The following is a 21,932-nucleotide window of genomic DNA, read 5'->3' as shown; positions in this document are numbered from 1 at the left end:
ATGGATGGATGGATGGATGGATGGATGGATGGATGGATGGATGGATGGATGGATCAGTAGGTGGATGGATGGATGGATGGATGGATGGATGGATGGATGGATGGATGGATGGATGGATGGATGGATGGATGGATGGATGGATGGATGGATGGATTATTTACTGAATTGTGGCACTCAATGCTGATAATGTATTGTGGGTTTTAATAATTATGTGGTTCCTCCTTCAACAGGGAGAGGTTGGATTTCAAGCAAGAGGCAATATTTCAATTTAAAAACGCCCCCATTTTAAAGATTAAGCTTCTGAAATCATGTTAAACCCCTGCTAGCATACCTCCAAAATAATTGGCTTCTTGGCAGGAGCTGATAAGTCCCCTAGGAAAAAAAGTTAATATTGAATATAACTGAATAACAAAAGTTCTTCTATTGTTTTGTTCCACTTCAACCCTTTCTTCTGTTAAAGTCAGCTGACGCATCCAATGACAGGTGTTTTCGGTTGATTTATTGCGGTTCTTTGCGATTAAAAGCAATGAATGAATAGAGCTGGAAGCTTTTCAGAGGAAGTCGCATCTGATTGGCCAGTCGCAGCTGGGTGGGCGGAGTCAGAGGAGCTCTAACGCCTCGGCTCTTTTCTCCTCTCTCAGACTCTAACCGCTGCCTGTCTTTGGAGACACTAACTTTTCACCTTGTTACTCCTCGGATATCTTCCTAGTTTTTCCAGTAAACAAATGGCCCGTCCGTTTTTACCGTTTACTAGACGTTTAGGGTTAGATAAGGCTGTTAATTTAAAAAGCAGATTTCTCTAAATTGCGGCGCAACTTCAAAGAGATCGAAGGCGAAGTTGTAGCCAAGATAAAGGAATCCCAGACCGACCCTGCTTGCTCCTACTAACGGTAAGTTAATACGCTTAATCCTTTCAAAAAAGTATAACTTTATACTGTTTTAGGTGTTTATCTGCACCTCTAATAGTGTTTGCAAAGGTCTGTAATTCATGCTTTGATGTCGGATCGTTAAGCAGCAGCCAAACTGCTGCTAAGTTTGGAGGAAAGTTGGGCGCATGGTGAACTGCTGAGCAGGGCTCCTCATTTACTGCTGGATTTCAACCAGAAACCCTCCACGGAAGTCCGGCCTTTTCAGTCAAAGTGAATAGCCGACTTAAATTTATCTACTAAGAAACAAAAGCGCTTTAAAAAAAAGCTTTAAAGCGGAAGAAATTCATTTGGTCGCTTTCAAGCAGAGTGCAGCCTTTTAAACCCAGATCTTTCCCAGAAGTAAATGCTTTACTAATGTGTAATGACTGGGTTTAACATAGTATACCAATGAAATTAAATAATCTGTGTGCAGGATCTGTGATTTAGCACACTCAAATTAAAAATGATATAAAAATAGTATTATATAATGTCTAATTATATAATTTGGTCTTGAAGGAGCTGGTTGGAGGTGTCAGTGCAAAATGTGGGTTTGAAAGCTTTGCCTTTGGCATCATCTTCCATGTGATCCAGCTGAGGAACTGAACAAGCAGGCAGGAATTAGTTGGATGGTGACTCACAGCCCTCAATTGTTTATAAGGGCAGTGAGCTGTGAATCAGGATCACACACCCAGGTGTTTCTTACTGTAATTATACTCAAAGACAAGTTAATATGGGTCATTTTTATTGTTTTGTCTTTGAGGTCTTGACAGTGATGCATGTTTGCTGGATTCTTGCAGTGCAAATCTCTGTGGCACACAGTGTACACATGCTGGTTTGTCACTGGGAGTGCTCCCTTATCAGATCCCGTTTCATCTCTCTACAGTCTGAAGTTCATTTCCGTTTAGCTGAGGCAAGGGTTTTATTTTTTGAGCAATCATTCATCAGCTGCTGGGTTTATTTATTCACATAACAAGGAGCCAGCGGTCGCATCAAAAGAAGGTGGAGAGGACAGCTACAAAGATCAGAAAAGTTTGGAGTTTAAGTGTTTGATACGTACAGTATATGTGATTATTTGCAGTATTTATTAATCCTTTGGATGTCTTTCTATTTATTAATGTTTTTGAATCCATTAATCCATAAATAAGTAGGTATTGTCCATCTGTCGATTTATTTATTCTTTCACGTATTTCGTTGTTTAATTATTAGATTTTCCATCCATGATTATATTATTCTATCTAATTATCTGTTTATACCTTGATTTAACTGTCTTTCAGTCTTTAACTTTCTTTTACATTGTCCTTAATATTAGTCAGATGCTATAATAAAAACAATGTTGTTAAATTTGACACTTTCCTACTGTCTGCTGTTGCCAGGTCAAAGTCACAATGTCAGTGAGCAACCACGAAAACCGAAAGTCACGCTCCAGCTCCGGCTCGATGAACATCCAGCTCTTCCACAAGACGTCACACGCCGACAGCCTGTTGACGCAGCTGAACCTGCTACGCAAGCGAAGAGTCTTCACCGACGTCGTGTTAAAAGCTGGAAACCGCTCCTTCCCGTGCCACCGCGCCGTCCTGGCCTCCTGTAGTCGCTACTTTGAGGCCATGTTCAGCGGTGGCCTCAGGGAGAGTCGGGATGCTGACGTCAACTTCCACGATTCCCTCCACCCTGAGGTACTGGAGCTCCTGCTCGACTACGCCTATTCGGCTCGGGTCATCATCAATGAGGAGAACGCAGAGTCCCTGCTTGAAGCTGGGGACATGCTTCAGTTCCACGACATCCGTGACGCAGCGGCGGAATTCCTAGAAAAGAACCTCCATCCTTCTAATTGTCTCGGGATGATGCTGCTGTCGGACGCGCACCAATGTCAGAGGCTGTACGAGCTGTCATGGAGGATGTGTTTGGCCAACTTTGCTACCCTCTTCAAAACAGAGGACTTTCTTAGCTTGCCAAAAGATAAAGTCCAGGAACTGATCCTCAGCGAAGAACTAGAGGTGGAAGATGAGAGTCTGGTGTACGATGCTGTCATAGACTGGGTGAAGGCAGATATGGAGCAGCGGCACAGCGAGTTGCCCGATCTGCTGCGCTGCGTGCGCTTAGCTCTGCTGCCGGAGTCCTACCTGCTGAAGAATGTCGCCTCGGAGGAGCTGGTCATGTGCCACAAGGTGGGGCGGGAGATCGTAGAAGACGCAGTACGGTGCAAGATGAGGATTCTCCAGAACGACGGCATTGTAACAGGGTTCTGTGCGCGCCCCAGAAAAGTCAGCCAGGCCTTGCTGCTTCTTGGGGGACAGACTTTCATGTGTGATAAAGTCTACATGATTGACAATAAGACGAAGGAGATCACACCCAAAACGGATATCCCAAGTCCCAGGAAAGAGTGCAGTGCTTGTGCCATTGGTTGTAAGGTATGTGTTTGTAAGCTGAGCTTCAGTTATGTGTTATGTTATAACGTCATCTTTAGAACTACTTTAATCTTTTTTCTCTTTGTTTTGGCTTAGGTTTATGTTACCGGAGGCCGTGGCTCTGAAAATGGAGCCTCCAAAGATGTCTGGGTGTATGACACATTGCATGACGAGTGGTCTAAAGCGGCGGCGATGCTGGTAGCCAGATTTGGGCATGGCTCTGCAGAGCTTGACCACATGCTGTACGTGGTGGGGGGGCACACGTCTCTGGCGGGATCGTTTCCTGCGTCTCCGTCTGTGTCTCTGAAACAAGTTGAACAGTATGACCCGCAGAACAACAAATGGACCCTAGTGGCCCCGCTGAGGGAAGGTGTGAGCAACGCCGCCGTTGTCGGCGCCAAAAACAAACTCTTTGCTTTTGGAGGGACCAGCGTAAACAGAGACAAATACCCCAAGGTGCAGTGCTTTGACCCCTGCCAGAACCGGTGGTCGGTGCCGGCAGCTTGCCCACAGCTGTGGCGATACACGGCGGCGGCTGTCGTCGGCAACCATGTCGTCGTAATTGGAGGCGACACAGAGTTCTCCGCAAGCTCTGCGTACCGTTTCAACAGCGAGACGTATCAGTGGACAAAGTTTGGTGATGTCACAGCCAAGCGAATCAGCTGCCATGCCGTGGCATCGGGGAACAGGCTGTATGTGGTTGGAGGGTACTTTGGGGCTCAGAGGTGTAAGACGTTAGACTGTTATGACCCGTCATCAGACTCCTGGGACAGCGTGACCAGCGTGCCGTACTCTCTCATTCCTACTGCCTTCGTCAGCACGTGGAAGTACCTGCCCTCTTAGACCCGCAGTCTCTACAAGGTTCCTGGGTGAGTATTTGCAGCTACATTAAACGTTCTTAAACCTACAGAAGGTCTGGCTCCTTGGAAACAAAGTAAATATTGGTGGCGGTTTCAAATTTTAGCAGCACAGTACCGATTTAAACCCACTGTAAAGAGATGAATGGCATAAATCAGCTTCTACCACCTTGTTACATTCCAGCTCTGGGTGAGTGCCGCTTCGGACCTCAGGCGGTCACTTTAAAGCCCCAAACTGTTTTTCTGGTTTCCAGGGGTTACCGTTGTTAAAGATTATCTAAGTACCGGGTGTTGGACAAACATGGTGAAGTTTATGGGCTAGAAAGAATGTCAGCGGTGATGCTAATTACAAAGCCAGGGCTGCGAGCCGAGGCCTCTGACAGTGAGTGGAGCGAGGTGTAGAGATGGGCGATCGGGTCTGTGCTTTTCCTGTGTAGAGAAGACTGGAGCGGGCGGATTGATCTGCAGGGGTCAGACAGACAACCTGTTTAACTGAAAGCAGGTGTAAGAGGCTATCCATCATGTTAAGGGCCCTCTGGATAAGTTCAAGAACGTATTTTATGCAAGATCATATGTCACCGTCGCCTCCTTCAAATAAAAATATCGCAAATGTCTTCGTATTTATACATTGAATTATAGGATTAGAATGTGTTGACGGGGCAATCTGTTCTGTTCCAAGGATTAACAGCAGTTCAGGGGTCTTTTTATAGATTTGGCACACAGCAAGGGAGGAGATGGTTCCCCGTCTCCAGGATATGGAAGAATGATTTACTCACAACGTACTAAACTGCTTTAAATGAAATTGTAATTTTTGTGATAATGTTGATTATAATAATTGAGGGACCAGCGTAAATTAAGGGATGAAATTAAACTGAGACATGGAGTTTAAATCAATAAAAAGCATTTTTCTAATAATGCATAGCATTAAGAAAAAAACGTATTTTGAGCTCTAAAATGTTTATATTTGTTTTTTACCCTTGTAAGCTAGCTGCCCTGTCCCAATACGATATCAACATCGGAAATCCACCCGATATGGGGATAAAAACCCAAATCGAATTACATCGGCCTGCGCCTGCTTCTGTCTAAAGCTTATGTTACCTATTGGTTAATGATAAATGGAATCAGTTGTTGTCATATCTACTTTTGCTGACTGTTGTTCTCGATTTGAGTAAGATCACTTGATCAACCCTTTTCTATCATTCCACACACTACAAAAAGAAATAATAAATGTATTATTTGTGCTCATATAGTGTCTGATTAACATCTGTATAGGTCAGTTCCAATAGGTGCAAGATAGGTTTGAAATTGGAAATAAATAAAAGTTGTATCAGGACATCCCTATAAAAAGTGTTAGTTTAGACACATAACAGTTTTCTATACAAGAAGCCACGGCACACAGCGTCTACAAACTGAATAGTTAAGAGATATAGCAAAATATGGAAATTGCTTTAGTGACCAAATAATTGGAAAAACAACATCATTTTGAAATATTTATTCTTATGAATGTTTTTGAAATATTAGGGTACATTTTTATTATCTTGAACTTTTAAGTTTAACCAACCTGGAGTTAAATCAAAACTTTAAAAACATGCTGTAGATTTTTTAAGTAATTTTCTCATCAGTCACAATCCAAACAGACTCCAGTTTTTGGAGGAGTTTTTAAGAGGAAGTAAGTAATGAGCAGAGGGCTTAGGCGTGGCTTGTGTCTACAGTAAACAGCTGGAGACGTTGAAGCTGGGGGCTTAGCATTATGGAGCTGCTGGTATGGCTGCTGTAGCCATGGTAGCGGAGTCTTTTTTTTTTTTTTTTCATGTGTGCCGGGATGGAGACAGACAGCCTGACTGTAAAAGATCAAGGCAGCACATACTTATGAATTCTCAGTTACGCCAGCCACCAGCCCACAGCCACTGACGACATGTTAGCCTAATTAGAGCTGAGATGGGGGAGGGAGGGGGGGAAGGGGCTCTCTCCGGTTTCCTGTTCGTCAAGTTATGCTTCTTCACCCACAGGGGTTCTTTCTTTTTCTATTTGAGGCTGTGAGGCTCAGGTGGGATATGCATTTGCGAAGATGTTATACAAGTGTTCTGCTGGAGATTTAATCCATTCTAGGATCCTAATTAGGACTTGCATATGTGGCCTTTTTTTTTATTTTTATTAAAAGGTCTGTGACAGAGGTCCCCTATTAGTATTTAAAGGAAACCTAAAACCTAGTTGATGTATGAGGAAAAGTGAAGAGTAAGATCAGCAGAAGCGTCAAGAATAATAGACTAGACTGCCTGCCTAAAAATATATTTCTCTGGAGGTTGTCAACTTCCAGCTGGGGTTAGAGAGAAAAACAGTGTGTGTGCGTTCCCTTCCCTTTTGGTTTTGTTGCAGCTGGAAACCACCAGTCAGCTGTTCAAGTATTCACTGGTAGTATTGTTGGGTTTCATGCGGTGATAAAAACCACTTGTTTTCCACTCGTATACCCTCGCGCTCCCTCACACAGGCCGACACATTGCTGACATCGTCTGTTGTTAAGAGGCAGCCAACCCAGAGCTAATTCAGCAGAAATGAAGAGGTGGTCCTGCCTTCCCATTAGTCCATTACTGCTCATATAGTTCTAAAGTGTGTGATGGATTGTCACACTCTGCTCCTCTTGGTCACCACCTCCTGTATTTCTGTGCCCCCCTCACTCCGATTAGATGCGGCAGACCGCAGACTCGAGGTCAGAGACTCTGAACCAGGAGCCGCCGCTGTTGGAAAACTATTTGTAATCATTTAAACACTGAGGTTTTTCATGGCAGTCAAGAGAGGAGTAAACAACTTTATCAGTCTCTCAGATCGCCTTCTGCAATACTGAACTTCTTGTTAACCCTTTTCAAATGTATCTAATCCTAATTTTCTGTTTAAATAATTGTGTGTCTAATTTATGTTAATTATTTTAAACTAGAGTGACATTATCTAGAATACAGGAAATTACACAAAAAGTAAAAGGAACAGAGCTGCAGCTGTCGTAAAAAAAGTCTGTAAAATTGATGGCCAATCAGCTGGAAACCTTTTGACCAATTCTAGTCAACAAGCACTGGTTTCATAGTATACCCCGTAACAAAAAATTCTCAGTTTCAAAACCAATGAAGTTTTTCGTTATATGCTTGCATGCATGCAGGTCATAGTCATTTTTAAAAATAGCTTTTTTTTTTTTTTTTTTTTTTTTTTTTTTATTGAAAAAGCTTCCTGGATGGGAAGCAAAACGTCTTTAAACTTGGAAACAAAGTCGAGTGAATTGTTTTCACTTTTTTGGAAATTTTGTGGCACAAATTTCCTTGTAGCTGCTAGCTCTACTGGTTCAAATTGTATGACGTTCCACAATTGGGCACTTATTTATTTTTTTATTTTTTTTTTTGGTTCAGATATTTCAGAAATAGAGCTGTCATCATTAACACCATGACACCAGGATATGTTTTTGCTTAAGGTTATCATAGCATCAGGGTTTTACCACTGCCCTTGCCTACCCAAAGGTGGCTTTCCATCTAAAAGGAAAAAAAAGTTTAATAAATGCATTTAAATACAATGATGAATATCAAATGGCAATAGCTTAGCCAATCAATTCAAATTACCCATTACCTCATGTTACATAAACTGGTACGGTTATATTGCAGTCAGAGCAAATTTGCACTATAGGTAAAATAAGGACGTATTTCTCTATGCTTGATCTGAAATGCTGTGGTGACTTAAAATTGGATTGGAGATGTAACCCCAGCCCCCCACCCCAGAACCTGTAACAGCAGAAATGTAAAGTGAGGTGAAACTTTCCTTAGATAAAAGTCGGAGACTAGTAGATGTCCCACCTAAGATGTTTAAACAAAAAGAGGTTGTATATGTACTATTTCTCTCCTTCCAATGTGTCAAACTAGCTTAGTATTTAATATTTTAGCTGTAACCTGAAGGCTTTCTTTAGCGATGATGAATTACAAAAAAATCCGGCATTGGGCTAATATTAGGATTTCCCATTAGTGTGATGTCAGGATCATTAGGTAGCTGTAGGTAACAGTCAACCAGTGTTTTGGTCTAAATAGGAAAAAGTTTCCTCTAAGCTGCAAAGTTCTACATCTCCTCAGGTGCAACTAAACTATAACATCCACAAAAGCCCTGTTGTCCATCTTGAAGGCCTTTTACCCACCTCGTCACCCCCCAACTCCCCCTCAGAGACTGGCAAAGATAAACAGCTAATTTCTTTTGCGTAGCTCTCCTAAAGTTGGCAGCTACACCTGCAGAGGTCGGAAGGAGGGTGGGGGCTCAGTTGGGCTGTTTGGCGGATTTGGACAGCTGCTGTAAAATGGAAAGGTCACTTCAGGATCGGCGAAGAGGAGCGCAGGGGCCCCCAGTCACTCAATACTAATGTTTTATTAATGCCTCCCTGTGAGGGCCACCAGGAACACAAGCTGAAAGGAGCTTTTATTGCAGCATCTGTGTACAACGACGACTCCCTCCACCACCTCAGCACAGATACACACTTCTCCTGCAGTCCCCAGAGTAATCAGTTCGCCACATTACAGCCCCTCAGAATGGCCGCTTACATTTGCATAAACCTAATGGTGTTTTTTTTTTTATTGGCCTTTTCTCCATGCGGAGGGTAACAAAAAGGAAAAGGAAAGGCGACGTTTGAAATGGCTGAATAATCACCCAGACTAATTAGATTACAGCCTTAAAAAGAGACGAGCTGTCATACAGTTAAAGTGGGCTCTTCACTGAGCCAGCTGGGGTCAGATGGAGCTGGGGTCTGTCTGCTAATTAATCACAATTAGGCAATATTTACAGAAGAAGCACTTGAGAGGTAGTTATTCAGTCCACGAGATAATATTTATCCAGCCTTAAACTATACTTCCTGTCAGCATCCAAGTTCACTGTGGAGTCCTCCATCAAAGTCATGCAAACTAATGTAAATAAAGCCAAGCTGGGTCAGGTGTGGGTCACTGCAGGATGGACCTGGATGGTCACATGGGACTGCTAAAGAAAAGACTGGGCTTTGCTTTTGGACGTTATGGGTAATTTGGGTTCTGCACAACGCAGATGTGGTCTGTGGCATATAAACCACAAGAGAGGAAAGAATGAAATCCCAATTCAGGTAAATTGATGACTTTCAAGTCAGTTTAAGTTAAAATGAACTTCTTTGGTTTGTTTTGCTTACAGACATAAGGCTCTAATAGAAATATGGTGATCGTTCCAGTATTAATAATGGCCTAAAATCGAGGTGAAAGGGGGGTGAGAGTAACCGATACAGCTCAGTGCGGCATGTTATCGACCTTGACGTGTAAAAAATGGGGAGCAGGCCCTTTTGTTGTGGCTGAGAGAGCAGAAGTTTGAGAATGTGCGATGGGAATGATGTCTACTACGGGGACTGAATATTTGGTCGGACTACAGCTCTAAAATTTGGATCATTTATGCTTTGAATTTAATGAAACATCTTCATTGGGACATTGACCTGATAGTCAAGCAGGGTAAGGTCTTCCTTCCTAAGCGCTAGATCCAAATATATTAATTGAAAGGAAGTGTGATGAAAAAAAAGGGGGGGGGGGGGGGGGGGGACAAACTTTCATTTTCTTTTTTTTTTTTAAACCATATGCCAAATTAGTTATTTATTTTCACTTTAAAATTGAGGTCCTGGATTCCAGAAGTGGAGGGAGAAGGAAAAATCGACCTTTGATAAATTGTTTTCCTTTTTAAAATGAAATGCTGACATAAGATGCATCTGTAAATATTAACTCCATGTAGACCAGAACTCATGAGACTGAATGCTCAATTCCTCCTGCAATCAATTCCTCCATTAGAGGCACAGCTCAAAGTGTGCAGCCAGTTCAGGTACCAGAGTACAAAGGGTAGATTTCAACTGTTGTTTCCTCATCTTTGCTAAGGTCTTTGGATTCACCTTTACCTGCGATTATCTCAGCACCTCCTTTACAGAGGAAGATAGATCAACGAATTGATATCATCTGTAACTGGTTCTAAATAATTATGTTGAGAATGGAGGCAATTTTAAGTGATTCCCTTGAAATCATAGCGTTGAATCCTCTTTGTTTAACTGGTATTCTGATTTATGTCTGCACACATATTAGAGAACATAGTCCCATTAGTCTCCCCATACAAATTGTGTAAAATCAACATCCTAATTCCTCTTTATTTTGAGAATTCAAATGAAATTCAAAGCAACAGAAATTGCATGTTAGCCCCGATTGGTACAAGAGTAGAATCTGTGTAGGAGCTGTGTCATGGTGATTCAGACCCTGTATTACACCACCTACGCTCCCTGACCAATATCAGCTCTGATGTATGCTGATAGCACTCGCTTGTTTTTATGTGTTAAAATATCCTGTTATGTTTAAACCTTTGAGACCCCACAGGAAAAAATCACAGAAGCACCAAACAAACAGGTTTACCTTATTTTCATGTCTCAGAAGATCTAATCTTATTTGTTCAGAAGGTAATTCAGCTTCTCTGCAGTCTTTTGTTTTCCCGGTAGCTTTACCTGATTCCAACTGTTGCCCTCAGGCTGATTATTCACAGCTTCAACAGTCGCACGTAGCTCAGAGAAACCTTCTGTAAGGTCAGCTTTGACAATGAGAGCTTACCAAAATAACCCTCTGCCTGCTGCAGAACAAAAATGTCCAAGGCTTGTAGCTTGCAGGGCAGAGAGCAGGGCACATCACAAACATGCAAATCAGAGGCAAACACCATGTTTAAGTTTCTCGCTACCTCCCCCGAGATATCCAGGGAAGCATTCCAACATGGCAGCAGGCGTGGTAAATTAGACGCCGAGTTATCTGGGGTTGGAGAGAAAACTCGAGAAGAGGGTTTCAAAGGAAGTTATTGCAGTTTTTGCAAGCGCTCTTGCATGTGTAGGGATTTAAAAAACTGAACCATGAAAAGGTGACTCAGAGTTGGAGCTTTTATCTGAAGACAGCAGATGGATTTTTGGAATCGGTTTCTTATTTAAATGCAGAGAGGCTGAATTTCATCTCGCCGTTGTCTTTGTTCCCAGACTGCAATATTTATTCCTCAAGAACCTAAACCAGTCAAGCAGCTTAATCCCGCATACCAGGACAACTTTGGTTAAATAACGTAGCGAGGCATTAATAATGCCATATGGGCACGCCTCATAAAATGGCATGGTGATGAGCACTGAAGACTTTGTGTTGCCCACTGTTTACACACTGCCTCCTTTTCCAGCAGTCTTTACAGGACCTTAACATTAACCTCCCTCTTTTCTGTTCCCCCCAGATGAGCTGTGATGTCTGGTATGCAGGCATATGTCTCTCTGCTGGCTCCACGGAGGAGGAAGAAGAAGGGGTTTGTGTCGTATCGTCGGGGCTCCGTCCTCTCTGATGAGTCTGCGGAGGAGCAAAGGCCTGGAAGCAGCCCAGAGACTGAAAGTCTGGTCCCACCCATCCTCAGCCCCCACCACCTGATCTGTTTACTCGGACTGTGTAACTTTCTCATGGAAGCAGCCTGCAGTTTAAGCGGGAGTTGTTGCCATGCTTACTGCAGGGGGGCCTCGCAGTCATCTCTGCTTCTTCTCTCTCCTCCTGGAACAAATAAGCTACTGTGACCGGATCAGACCTGTACTGGTCCTTTTTCCAGTTTTATTCCCTTTTCGCCTGACGCGTTTACTCAGGTGTATTATTTTCCTGCTCGCAGGCTGAATTAGACGTGTGATCAGCCAGCTGTGCGGCAAAGGAAGCAAGTTGTTTGTGAAGCTGTATTATTTTGTGCACAGAAATATTCTTCCTGTCTGTATTTTTAGCCTTTGGACTCGGGCTTCCCTCAATTTTGGTGAGCTAAATTTGTACTCCGCTCCGCAACTGAAAAAAGTAACGAGCTTGCGGGGAGAGAATGCTGAAGGAGATACTCATCAGTTTTTGTTTTGTTTTTTTGTCTCAGGGTTTTTTTGTTTTTGTGCTTGTTCAAAGAAGGGTTATGTCTTTCTCTATTGTCCTTTTTTTATGTACTTGTTACAAAATTTTTTGGCCCTTACATTGGTTATACAGAAAAATATACCCATTTGTCTTACCTAAGTGGTACTTTGGATTAAATTAAGTGTTTTCGTACTAGTTGGCTCTGTAGTTCTTTTTTAAAATATGTAATGTACATAATTGAATATTATTAACAGAGGTCCTTTGTGTGTTTGGTTTTTACTTTAGCTTTGTAATATGTAGAGAATTTTTATTTTTTTTTTTGCACAAAGAAAACTCTGTGGTCTTAATTTTGTATCTTGGTCTTAATCCAGCTCTGGTAGTGTGAGTAATTGAAGCCTTTTTGTAGCAAATATTCTCATCTCTTTCCACATTCTTTATTCACACTCAGTGCAAGTCGCAAATATATCAAACTATTTGTCTGTTGTACTAATTTACTACTTATACAACCTTATACTAGTTCTGCAACTGAGAACCTGTCAATAAACCTGATTTTGCTGAAAATAATGAATTGTTTCTTAATTTCACTCAGTGTCAGTAACAGCTTATTTTAGTAACTATCTTTAAACATCAAATGATTTTACACTGGGCTTATTGTGTATATAAGCACTGTTATGAAAAAGCAGTAGGTAGCATTAATTTATCTGTACATTTTCTGTAGCTCATATCCTTTAATTTCATACCATATGGCTTCTCTCTACATATACACTCTATGAGTCTAAGAGCCTTAAAGGAAGCAGATTGTTGTTGTGGTGTATCTTCACAATATAGCATGTCTGACTGTAGGGCAGCCTTGCTGGTAAAGACCCCACCAAGATACTACTCCATTTTAATGGAAAATGGAATTAATCATAATCGTGAACTGAGCCAAAGTCATTATATAGGTAATCAATGGAGAATAGGCAACAGACGTGCAACCATGCACATCTAATAGCAATTTAGAGACCTAACAGTCATGTTCTAGAACAGTGGGAGGAAGCCAGAGTACCCAGAGAGAACTCACATATGCACAGGAGTACATGCAAATTCCTTTGCGACATATTCTAAGGCAGGACTCAAACCCAGGGCCTTCATACTGCAAGGCAACAGTGCTACAAACATCCACCGTGCAGCCATAGAGTACATTAGTGATTACTCATGAACTTAGGGACAAAGGTTGTTTCTAGGTCATGTGGACTGGACCAAATTAAAATGGAAGTGATTGGCTATAAGGACTACGGTTATATTTTTCATTAAAAGAGAAGGATCCCTGAAGAGCGAGAGCAAGGCTTGTTACACTTTCTGGATTGGCCAAAATAACCCCTTAGTCCATGCAGTTCTTCATTCTTCAACCTGAAGAAACAGCTGTTTTTGCAGACTGTGCTCATCAGCTGAGTCAAGAGTCAGAAATGTGGGACCCCCAGAATGTGGAGAACTTTCAGCCATTCTAGTTTTTGAATCATCTATCTTTAAAGTCAAATTAAATCAAATTTATACGCATAACATGAGTGTAATTTAGTCAAACATTTCCTCAAAACCTTCTTGGACTTATTTTTCTAGCCTTAAACTTGAGACAGCACTGTGATGACGTCACACGACCCAGTGCGAGCTTAGCTACGATCGACTATCTTAGGAGGGGGTCAACATTTGTTTAGTAACAACAGATGTGGAGATTCAGACTGTAGATTTTACATCTGGTTTGAGTCAGAATGATTTATGAATACCAAGAAAAACTTCTACCAAAAGATAAGGGCAGATATGATTAAAAATTAGCTCTAATCCGCCGGGGAAACAGCACCAGGGAGAGGATAGGCTACAGCTGACAGAGGCTAGTTATATAGGCTACCGATAACTGTGGTAGATGAAAGGAGGATAGCAGACGATCAGAGAAGCATGCAGAAAGAACAGTGGAGCAGGGAGAGAAGGCTCCAGTTGCAGGACGTGGTAGAACCACGAAACAGTCCTTCTACTGCTAAATTAAGACAGCTTTAAAAGAGCGTTCACCACTCCATCTTTTGTCTACATAAAAAAGGCTTGTCTCCACTGCTTCCATCACTAAAAAAACTTGTCAATTCATACTTCTTATCTTCTAATAAATGTTGCAATAATACATTGTAATAATACAGATTCAATGTCAATGCCCACTACATATGTTGGTCCACTTTGACTTTGTATTCCAGCTTTTGCCATTTCCACTGATCCTTCATACAGCTTTCACCCATGCTGGACGTAAGTAACTACCTTTCAGACATGACTACTGCAAGCATGAGCAACACAAGACTTCCGTATCAGGACGAGTTTTACAGAAGGCCTATCTATATAAAGTCAGAACTAGTCGTTAAAACACAGTTGTTTACCCCTCTTGTAATGGTGCTGTATGGTCGTCAGGTGTAATATATATCTATACTTGCCATAATGGAGGGTGTTGGCGCAGGCCCCGGCTCTTGAACAATACCTAATAGCAAGAAAATCTCTTATCATTCCATTGATTTATTAAGACTAATGGTAGGAGAGGCATTTCTAAAATAGCTAAAATACAAATTATTTGTGGAGGTAATTGATGTACTACAATACAATCCTGCAGCAACAGGTGGAGCTTCAGAATCAAGGGAGAACTCCTATTCTGAGTCTGATGATGAGGACCGACATGGAGGATAAGGGCAATGAACCAATTGAAACCATGTAATGCTGAGAATTGTTCAGTCTCCACGCACCTAGACATACTTTGGCTGTCAGCATGGTTCAGCTAAAACATATGTTTATATATGGGCAGGTTTTAAATATTTGCATACAACATTTTTAAAGCTATATATTTGTGAACGTCTATTGTCATAGGTACAAGCAGAGGGCTGGAAGTATCCTCTTTTTGTTTGTCTCATTCCTTGAAGGGTTGTTCTACTATTGTGTTGTTTTTTTAATATAAATTAGAGGACAATCTTTTATTGCTGAGTGGATCATCTCAATAAGTGGTCCTCCATCATTCTGGTGATATATTTACGTAAGGCCATCCTATGTGCTCGTTCTGTTAGCTATATTTTTCTGTGTATGTGCACTTTTGGGCGTATATGTGTGGTGAGCTACGGTCTCAGACAGTCATTGAAGCTCACCTTTCTCACCGCGGTTCTGAGAAAGGTTCATTGTGTGGTCGCAGAAGTCTAATCCACCCTTAAGAATGAATTCTGTAGCTGTTGGAGAGCTGTCAGTGTTTACAACAGTGTGATTTTCTTAATGTTCTGTAGGGGGAGTGCAACTCGAAAACTACTTAGTACTGCTTTAACTGAGAATTCGCTGACACTTTGCCCATCACAGTTCTGACGTACTGTACTTAGACAAGCGGTCCCTTATCTTGGTACAGCGTGTATGTGGCAAAACCTTGGAGTATGTTCTATTTCACAGTCTGATAACTCGTCCTTTACAATACGTGTGTGATGTGTACTGTACTGTAAGAGCCCAGCACTATAAACCCAAACAACCTCTCTGTCTAATGTAATTTAAATTCTGTTAACCTATAGTCCTGTTTTACAGTAATTTATTATATTGGTTAATACTACCGGTTACTTAAAGTGTGATTAAAACCAGTGATCACCTCCAGACCAAGAACTGTGATAGAAACTCCTCTGAGTGTAAAAATGTGAAAACACCAAAAGTGAATTTTTACATTTTTTATCATTAATATTATTTTATGTAGATCTTTAAGGAAAACACATAATTTGATTTCAGATTATGTTGGTTTCTAGAACACTTATTTGACCACTAAACTGACAGGATGAGGTACTTCTAAAGCTTGCACTTAACCCCTTTATTTCCTGTACCCTCCCTAAAAAACAAACTAGAAAAAATTTGTTTTTCAGGCTTCTATGATTGAGACAAACCTTTAATAAATATTAGATATTTTAAATGTAACCATGGAAAAAGAGATATAACTCATAAGCTCGACTAAAACCTTTAAAAGACCGCTGACAAACCTTCAAAGAGGGCTCTTAATTGGATGTCAACAAAAGAGCGCTCTGAAAAGTTTGCCTAGGCAGCCGTGACATCATGCCAGTAACAGGCTCTGTCCAGTCAAGCATGTGGGTGAATCTGGGCCAGTTCGAGTACAAGGGATTCATCAAAAGGTTAATTTATGCATTTTTAAAGACAATGCAGACAAACATAAAAAGATGAAACACCGTCTCTGAAAGGGAGACCTGGCATCGCACAGCTGAATGAGCGGGGCCTCACAGCCACTCCTATTGTGATGCAAAATGTACAAACGGGGCAATTTCAAACAAATCTCGCCCACCACACAATTAAAGCACAGTGAATAAATAGACATTTGAAAGTTGGACAAAGACAAACCAACATCAGAGACGGTCAAAACAACAGTAAAAGAAAACGGGGAGTGGAGAGATAATCAAACTGGCATGGCAATCTGGATCCTGCATTGGAGGATTTGAAAGGTTTCTAGGTATGTGTGTGTGTGTGTGAATGGAAAATCCATGCTTCATGTGTCTTTGAGGTTTTGAGGGCATTTTTGTTTTCCTTCACGGGGTGGAGGCGGGGGATGGGGAATGAGCTGCGTGGCTTCTCGTAAACCTACAAGAATGAAGGCAGCGAGTCGGAACTGACATGGACGCCGCTCTGGCCTCTCCACCCAAACATCGGAGTGTGTCTGTTAGCCTGAGACCCCCAGCTGTGCCCTCTGCCTGCTGCTGACTGGAACAAAGACACAATAATGAGGCAAGAGTCAACACCCTCTCACCTTGCCCCAAGAGGGACCCTGAGGTTTCTCCTGAAGTCCAGCTCAGGACTCCCTGCTGAGTTTGGATCGATTAATATGAACCTTCTGGTCTCCTCATACAGCGTACCATGGTCTGTCTTATACAATACATTCAAGTCATGCATTTAATTTACTGTAGTACTCTAGGTTAAATCCTCACTGCTAAATGTAAATTTTCTGCCCATTTTAAAATGAGAAAAATATACAATGTTGAGGATAAAATTTCAATTTAATCTTTATTTTTCTCCTTTTTTTTGGTTAAATTTGTGCCTTAATGATAACAAGAAACAGCTGTAATATGAGTCTTTGTTATGAGTCTTCCTCTGTGAAAAAGGAGCAAAGTTGAACATTGAAAACTACATTAACAACAGTCGTTAATATGGATCCTGGATCCTGATTCAATTGAATCAACTGGATCAAACTTAACAGGATCTAAGCGTTTGAAATTCCCTTCCTCGATGGATGGTATCGAACTGGTGAAGAGCTCTTCTACCTTTCAGAGTCTGGGTGAGAGCCACAGCTTCGATTTATTGCTCCAACACGCACGATAAGCCACCTCTTATGACTGATAACATTTGGTTTAGTGTCCAAGTGATGAAATCAGCTTCCAGTGGCTAGCCGATGAGGTGAAAAGCTCTTTCTTTTAGAGCAGCTGCTCCCTCACATAGAGAATAGAGACAGGAGAGAGAGAAGTCATTGGAACATATCTCGCTTTATGTTCAAAATACCTCGAAAGGCCAAAAAAATGAAGTAAAGGATGTCATAACCTTATTTTAGGTACAGAATATCAATTATGGATGGAAAAATGGAAATATTTGGGTTACCTTTTTATGGTTTTCCCTGATTGCAAAGCATATGGGCGCCATCTTATGCAGAGGACCAGAGCAGGTACTCAATATGGCCACTGCTTGATTCAAACGTCTGTGACGTCAGCTGCAAAGCATCAATATGTGCAATGTTGAAATTAATATCCTCTATTTAATCTAACATCTATACAGCAAAAACATAAATTATAAGTTTTTGTATACAGCTGGTTATAAATTCAGGCATTAAAGGGGTAATTCTTGACCTTACATCTTAATAACACTGGATTATGCTAGAGAACAAAGATCAGAAGCCAACAGGTTCTGGAGACGCCTGAATAGTTTCTTCTTCAGTCAAACAGAGACTGTTTGACATGGCTGCTTACACAAAACCCTGCAATGTGGCCCAGTTATAATTATTCTGCAGAGAAGGACTCCTCCATAGTGATCCAAAGGCTCATCATAAGTTATCCCATAAGCTTGATGGTAGCTGTTGCTGTCAAGAGTGGCATAGTGGTCATAGTTTGCTGCTTTTTATTTTTTATTGGATCTGAATTGGCTTCAGAAATTAACATGTAATCCAAATTAACATGTAATCTTTGTAAACTAAACCTTTTCCACATATATATGGGGGAAAAAAATCTAAAATTCTGACTACGGTAAAAGAACTGACTGGTTATTATGAGCTGGACATGATTCTTGAAAGAGGTGTTTAAAGTCTGGTTTTATCTAGAAAAAGGCTAACCAAGTATTAAAAAGAACAGTATTAATCTTTAATAATATAAACTTTTGAAACCAGGTCATCTTAGGCTAATTCATCCCTCATGGCAACATAAAAAGGGACATGCTTACATTATTTTCAGTAGAATTTAAAAACTTGACCTAATTAAGGTAAAGTCTTATGCCTTAGTTGATATTGTTTTCCAAAGAGGAACTTGGAAGCATGCACTTTAGGTAGCTGGATTCATGTAAGTATTTGCACTGAAACTATCAGCAGCCTCCTCATAAAAATTGCAGTTGATCTGAGAGAAGCCTTCAATCTGACTCTTACATAAACCTCTCCTGCTGCAAACCTCAGCAAACATCAGCCCTCCTCCCCCACACTTTCTTTCCTATCCCAGTTTCAAACATCTCTCTTTATTCTACATTTTAGCCTCCAACAATAACCAGAAACAGGTTTGATCACATTTTTTTCAAAATCCCCAAACACCCAAAAAGCATTGCCTTCATGTTCTTTTCTCTGCTCCAAGTTATCTCAAATGCATCTTTACATCTTGCTGCGCCTCTACTCTACTCTCCCTTCTCCCCCATCGTCTGAGGGTATCTTGCTTGGCAGCTGCTCTGAGGTTCCAGAGTTGACTGGGAAAGCAGACGAGGAGTAAACACAGGGAGAGACAAACAGAGAGGCAGTCAGACTGTGTAACCACCGGAGCAAACCAAGAGCCTGGTTCATCTGCGCTGTCTGTGGGTGAAGAGGGGGAATGGGGGGGCTCACAGGAGTTGACAGGTCCAGGAGACCTGAAGGAATTGTTTCAAATGTAAAAATACTGAAGGTGAGCCACAGACATTCTTATTGCAGCAGAACCGGTTTTAATCTCAGAAATTAGCCTTCTGCATGAATAATAAGAATCTGACCCCCAGCTGTCACATCCGATAGAGGGAAATAATCCAGAATGTCTCAAGGTAATTTGACTTGACCATGGGCCGGCCAAAAAAGAAAACCCAACTTGGTTGAAATCGACTCTCATGTGGACAATCCATGGGTTTATATAAGAAAAGATTCAGGTTAAAACAAGGCAAAGACGAGACAACTATAAAACAGATTTTGGAAGATCAAAGTGGGGCTTAAAAAAAAAAAAACTGTGTTGCAACTATCAAGCACAGAGGTGAGACCATCATCCTGAGGTTGTGTTATGTTGTCAGTGGAACTTGTGCATTTCACAAAATGGATGGTACAATAAAGATCTCCAGACTTCAAATAAACAGCAGATGGAAAAGGAAGTATTATTCTAATGCAATTTGCCAGGTTTTTACTGAATCATGTTAACAAAGCTTTTTCTCCTTATTTCTGTAGAAACGTATATTTTGAACATTTAGAAAAAAAGTGGTAGATCCTAAGTGTCAAGCAGAAAATACAAAGATGAACCCTGGAGCATCTACCCTGACTGTTGAATCCTTTGAGCATCTTCCAGATCCAAAACACTCCTGACCTCTGCTATCATTTCTGTGGTTTACTGGGTAATTATCACATTGTGTAAGCAGCTATTTGGAGGTTTGAGTCTTGGCAACCCTCAAAGCTCCCTCTCGCTCTTATCACAGAGAAGGTTTACATAGTCTTTGTTTTCTGTACATTTTAAATCAAAGAGGCAAGACTATGTTGGATTCTTATGGTCAGTCTTAATCTGTAAAGTCTGTGCAAGCAGAGGACAAATTAAGAAATGCTAGGTCTAAAATGTGTTCAGCAAAAGAACAGTATCTGAATTTGCAAAAATCTAATGCAGATGTGGGAGAAAAGGCTCTGATCAGATAACACCAATATTAGATCCCCCGATCTACATGATAAAACATGTGTGGAACAAAACTAACTAAACATAATTACATTAATTTCCATGGTAGTGGCACCATCATGCTAATGAGAGTTGAGGAAGACAGTGGAGCTAAAAACAAGGTAGTCCCGGAGAAGAATCTGTTGGCTGCTGCGGACTTAAGACTGGGTTCAGCAGAACAACCAGCTCAACATTCAGCGAGGTCTGCAATGACATGATTTAGATCTATACTTAAATCTATACATATATGTATGTCAGGAACGGCCTAGTCAAAGTCCAACTATCACCTTCTCTTTTTCTCTTCTTTCAGAAGCCAGTGTAAGACTGAGCTTTTTAGCACGAATAATAGATGATTTTGTTATGCTTTGGAAGGCCCTTTTATTCCCCGTTTCACTTATTTTGATTGAAATATATAATTAATATAGGTTGTTTCTGTCTTGGAATAATTCTACAATGTTCTGCTTTTACTTTTCAAACAAAGGGACGGGGAAACCGTCTGAAACCTGCTTTCTTTGGAAGAGGAGCCATTGTGAAACACAGTCACGTCACAAAGTCAACATGAGGACGGTTTCATTGAAGGGAAAATCACACAAAGGCTTCGACCGATGACTGAGGGCGATGAGCAAAGACTGTGGGCTGAGCAGAGCCCGGCCAGCGGACATTCCAGGCAAGCCTGGCATACTTGGAGTCCTGCGGCACAAAGGGACACATTTCTCTTCCTCTTTGTCACAAAGCCCCTTTAAACTGCTTTGTTGTTTTTTTTGTCTGAATGAGCAGTTTTTTTAGAATGTATAATTGCAGCTTCCGTTTGCATTCATAATTAAAACAGGGCTCAAATCCCAGTTGGGTAGAAGAGATGTTTGAGGAGGGGGTGTTTTTGGAAATTAGGGTGGTATGGAGGTTGCCTGAGGAAATACAGCCATGCTCTCCCTCTCTCTGTCTATCTCCCCCTCACACGTTTGCTTTTCTAGACATACTGGGGCTTCATATTGACATTCATTTATTTTAACAGGTCTATTGGATGAGGACTGGGCTTTGGTCTCCCATCAGTAGGTTAGTGAGTGAGGTCCTTAATATGCAGCAAAAGAGAAATGGATGCTCACACATAAAAACCTAAAAAAAACATCCTAACATTGCCAATCACGAGTGCTTAAAACTTCAAACAGATCATCCAACGCCTGGTATGAAGCTGGAGTGTGACAGATGTAAGCCTGTCCTCTGGCTCCTACACACTCTGCAGAAAGTCAAAGCGAGAGAATTATCAAAACAAACCAAATGCATGAAGGGGTGGGGGTTGGTGGGGTGAAGCCCCTTCTGTCGAGCCAGTTTTCGGTTGACCACTGCGGATGAGATGTGACACCGAGGATAAATAATACAATAGAGAGATGGTGCTCGGACGTGTCAGCAGCATCTGTCTCCGTCTGGGGCTGACGTGTGTCATCCTCCCTCCTCATTCTGAGCACAGCGCTGAGGCTTATACAAAACTAATGAAGCACACACACGCTCCATTAACACACACACACACACACACATTCGTTCTTTGCTGTACAGAGCCACACAAACAGAGGCAGAAAAAGCAGTGTTGCTCAAATTGAATGAGGGGAGCCTCAGCCATGTGGCCACTCTTTGACCAGCGTCTCACCTCAGATTCCTGAAATTGCCCCCAAAGTCCTGCTCTGCTTTTGATACACAAAAAGACAAGTGTAGGCGCTCAGATTATACGGGT

At 41.5% G+C, this 21,932-nt stretch overlaps 1 protein-coding gene across 1 annotated transcript; it reads left to right on the top strand.

The window, feature by feature from the left end:
- The first annotated feature begins 632 nt into the window (after positions 1–632).
- On the top strand, positions 633–11,918 carry enc3 (ectodermal-neural cortex 3). Its single transcript, XM_038307942.1, has 4 exons — positions 633–890; positions 2,282–3,316; positions 3,410–4,182; positions 11,428–11,918. Exons 2-3 carry the CDS (start codon positions 2,294–2,296, stop codon positions 4,154–4,156), a joined length of 1,770 nt encoding a protein of 589 aa, XP_038163870.1. The 5' UTR covers positions 633–890; positions 2,282–2,293; the 3' UTR covers positions 4,157–4,182; positions 11,428–11,918.
- Positions 11,919–21,932: the final 10,014 nt, after the last annotated feature.

This window comes from Cyprinodon tularosa, unplaced genomic scaffold (assembly GCF_016077235.1).
Source record: "Cyprinodon tularosa strain WSP-4 unplaced genomic scaffold, ASM1607723v1 ctg624, whole genome shotgun sequence".
Taxonomy (NCBI): domain Eukaryota; kingdom Metazoa; phylum Chordata; class Actinopteri; order Cyprinodontiformes; family Cyprinodontidae; genus Cyprinodon; species Cyprinodon tularosa.
The sequence above is the reverse complement of the archived record's forward strand: the minus strand, read 5'-3'. Positions and strand labels throughout refer to the sequence as shown.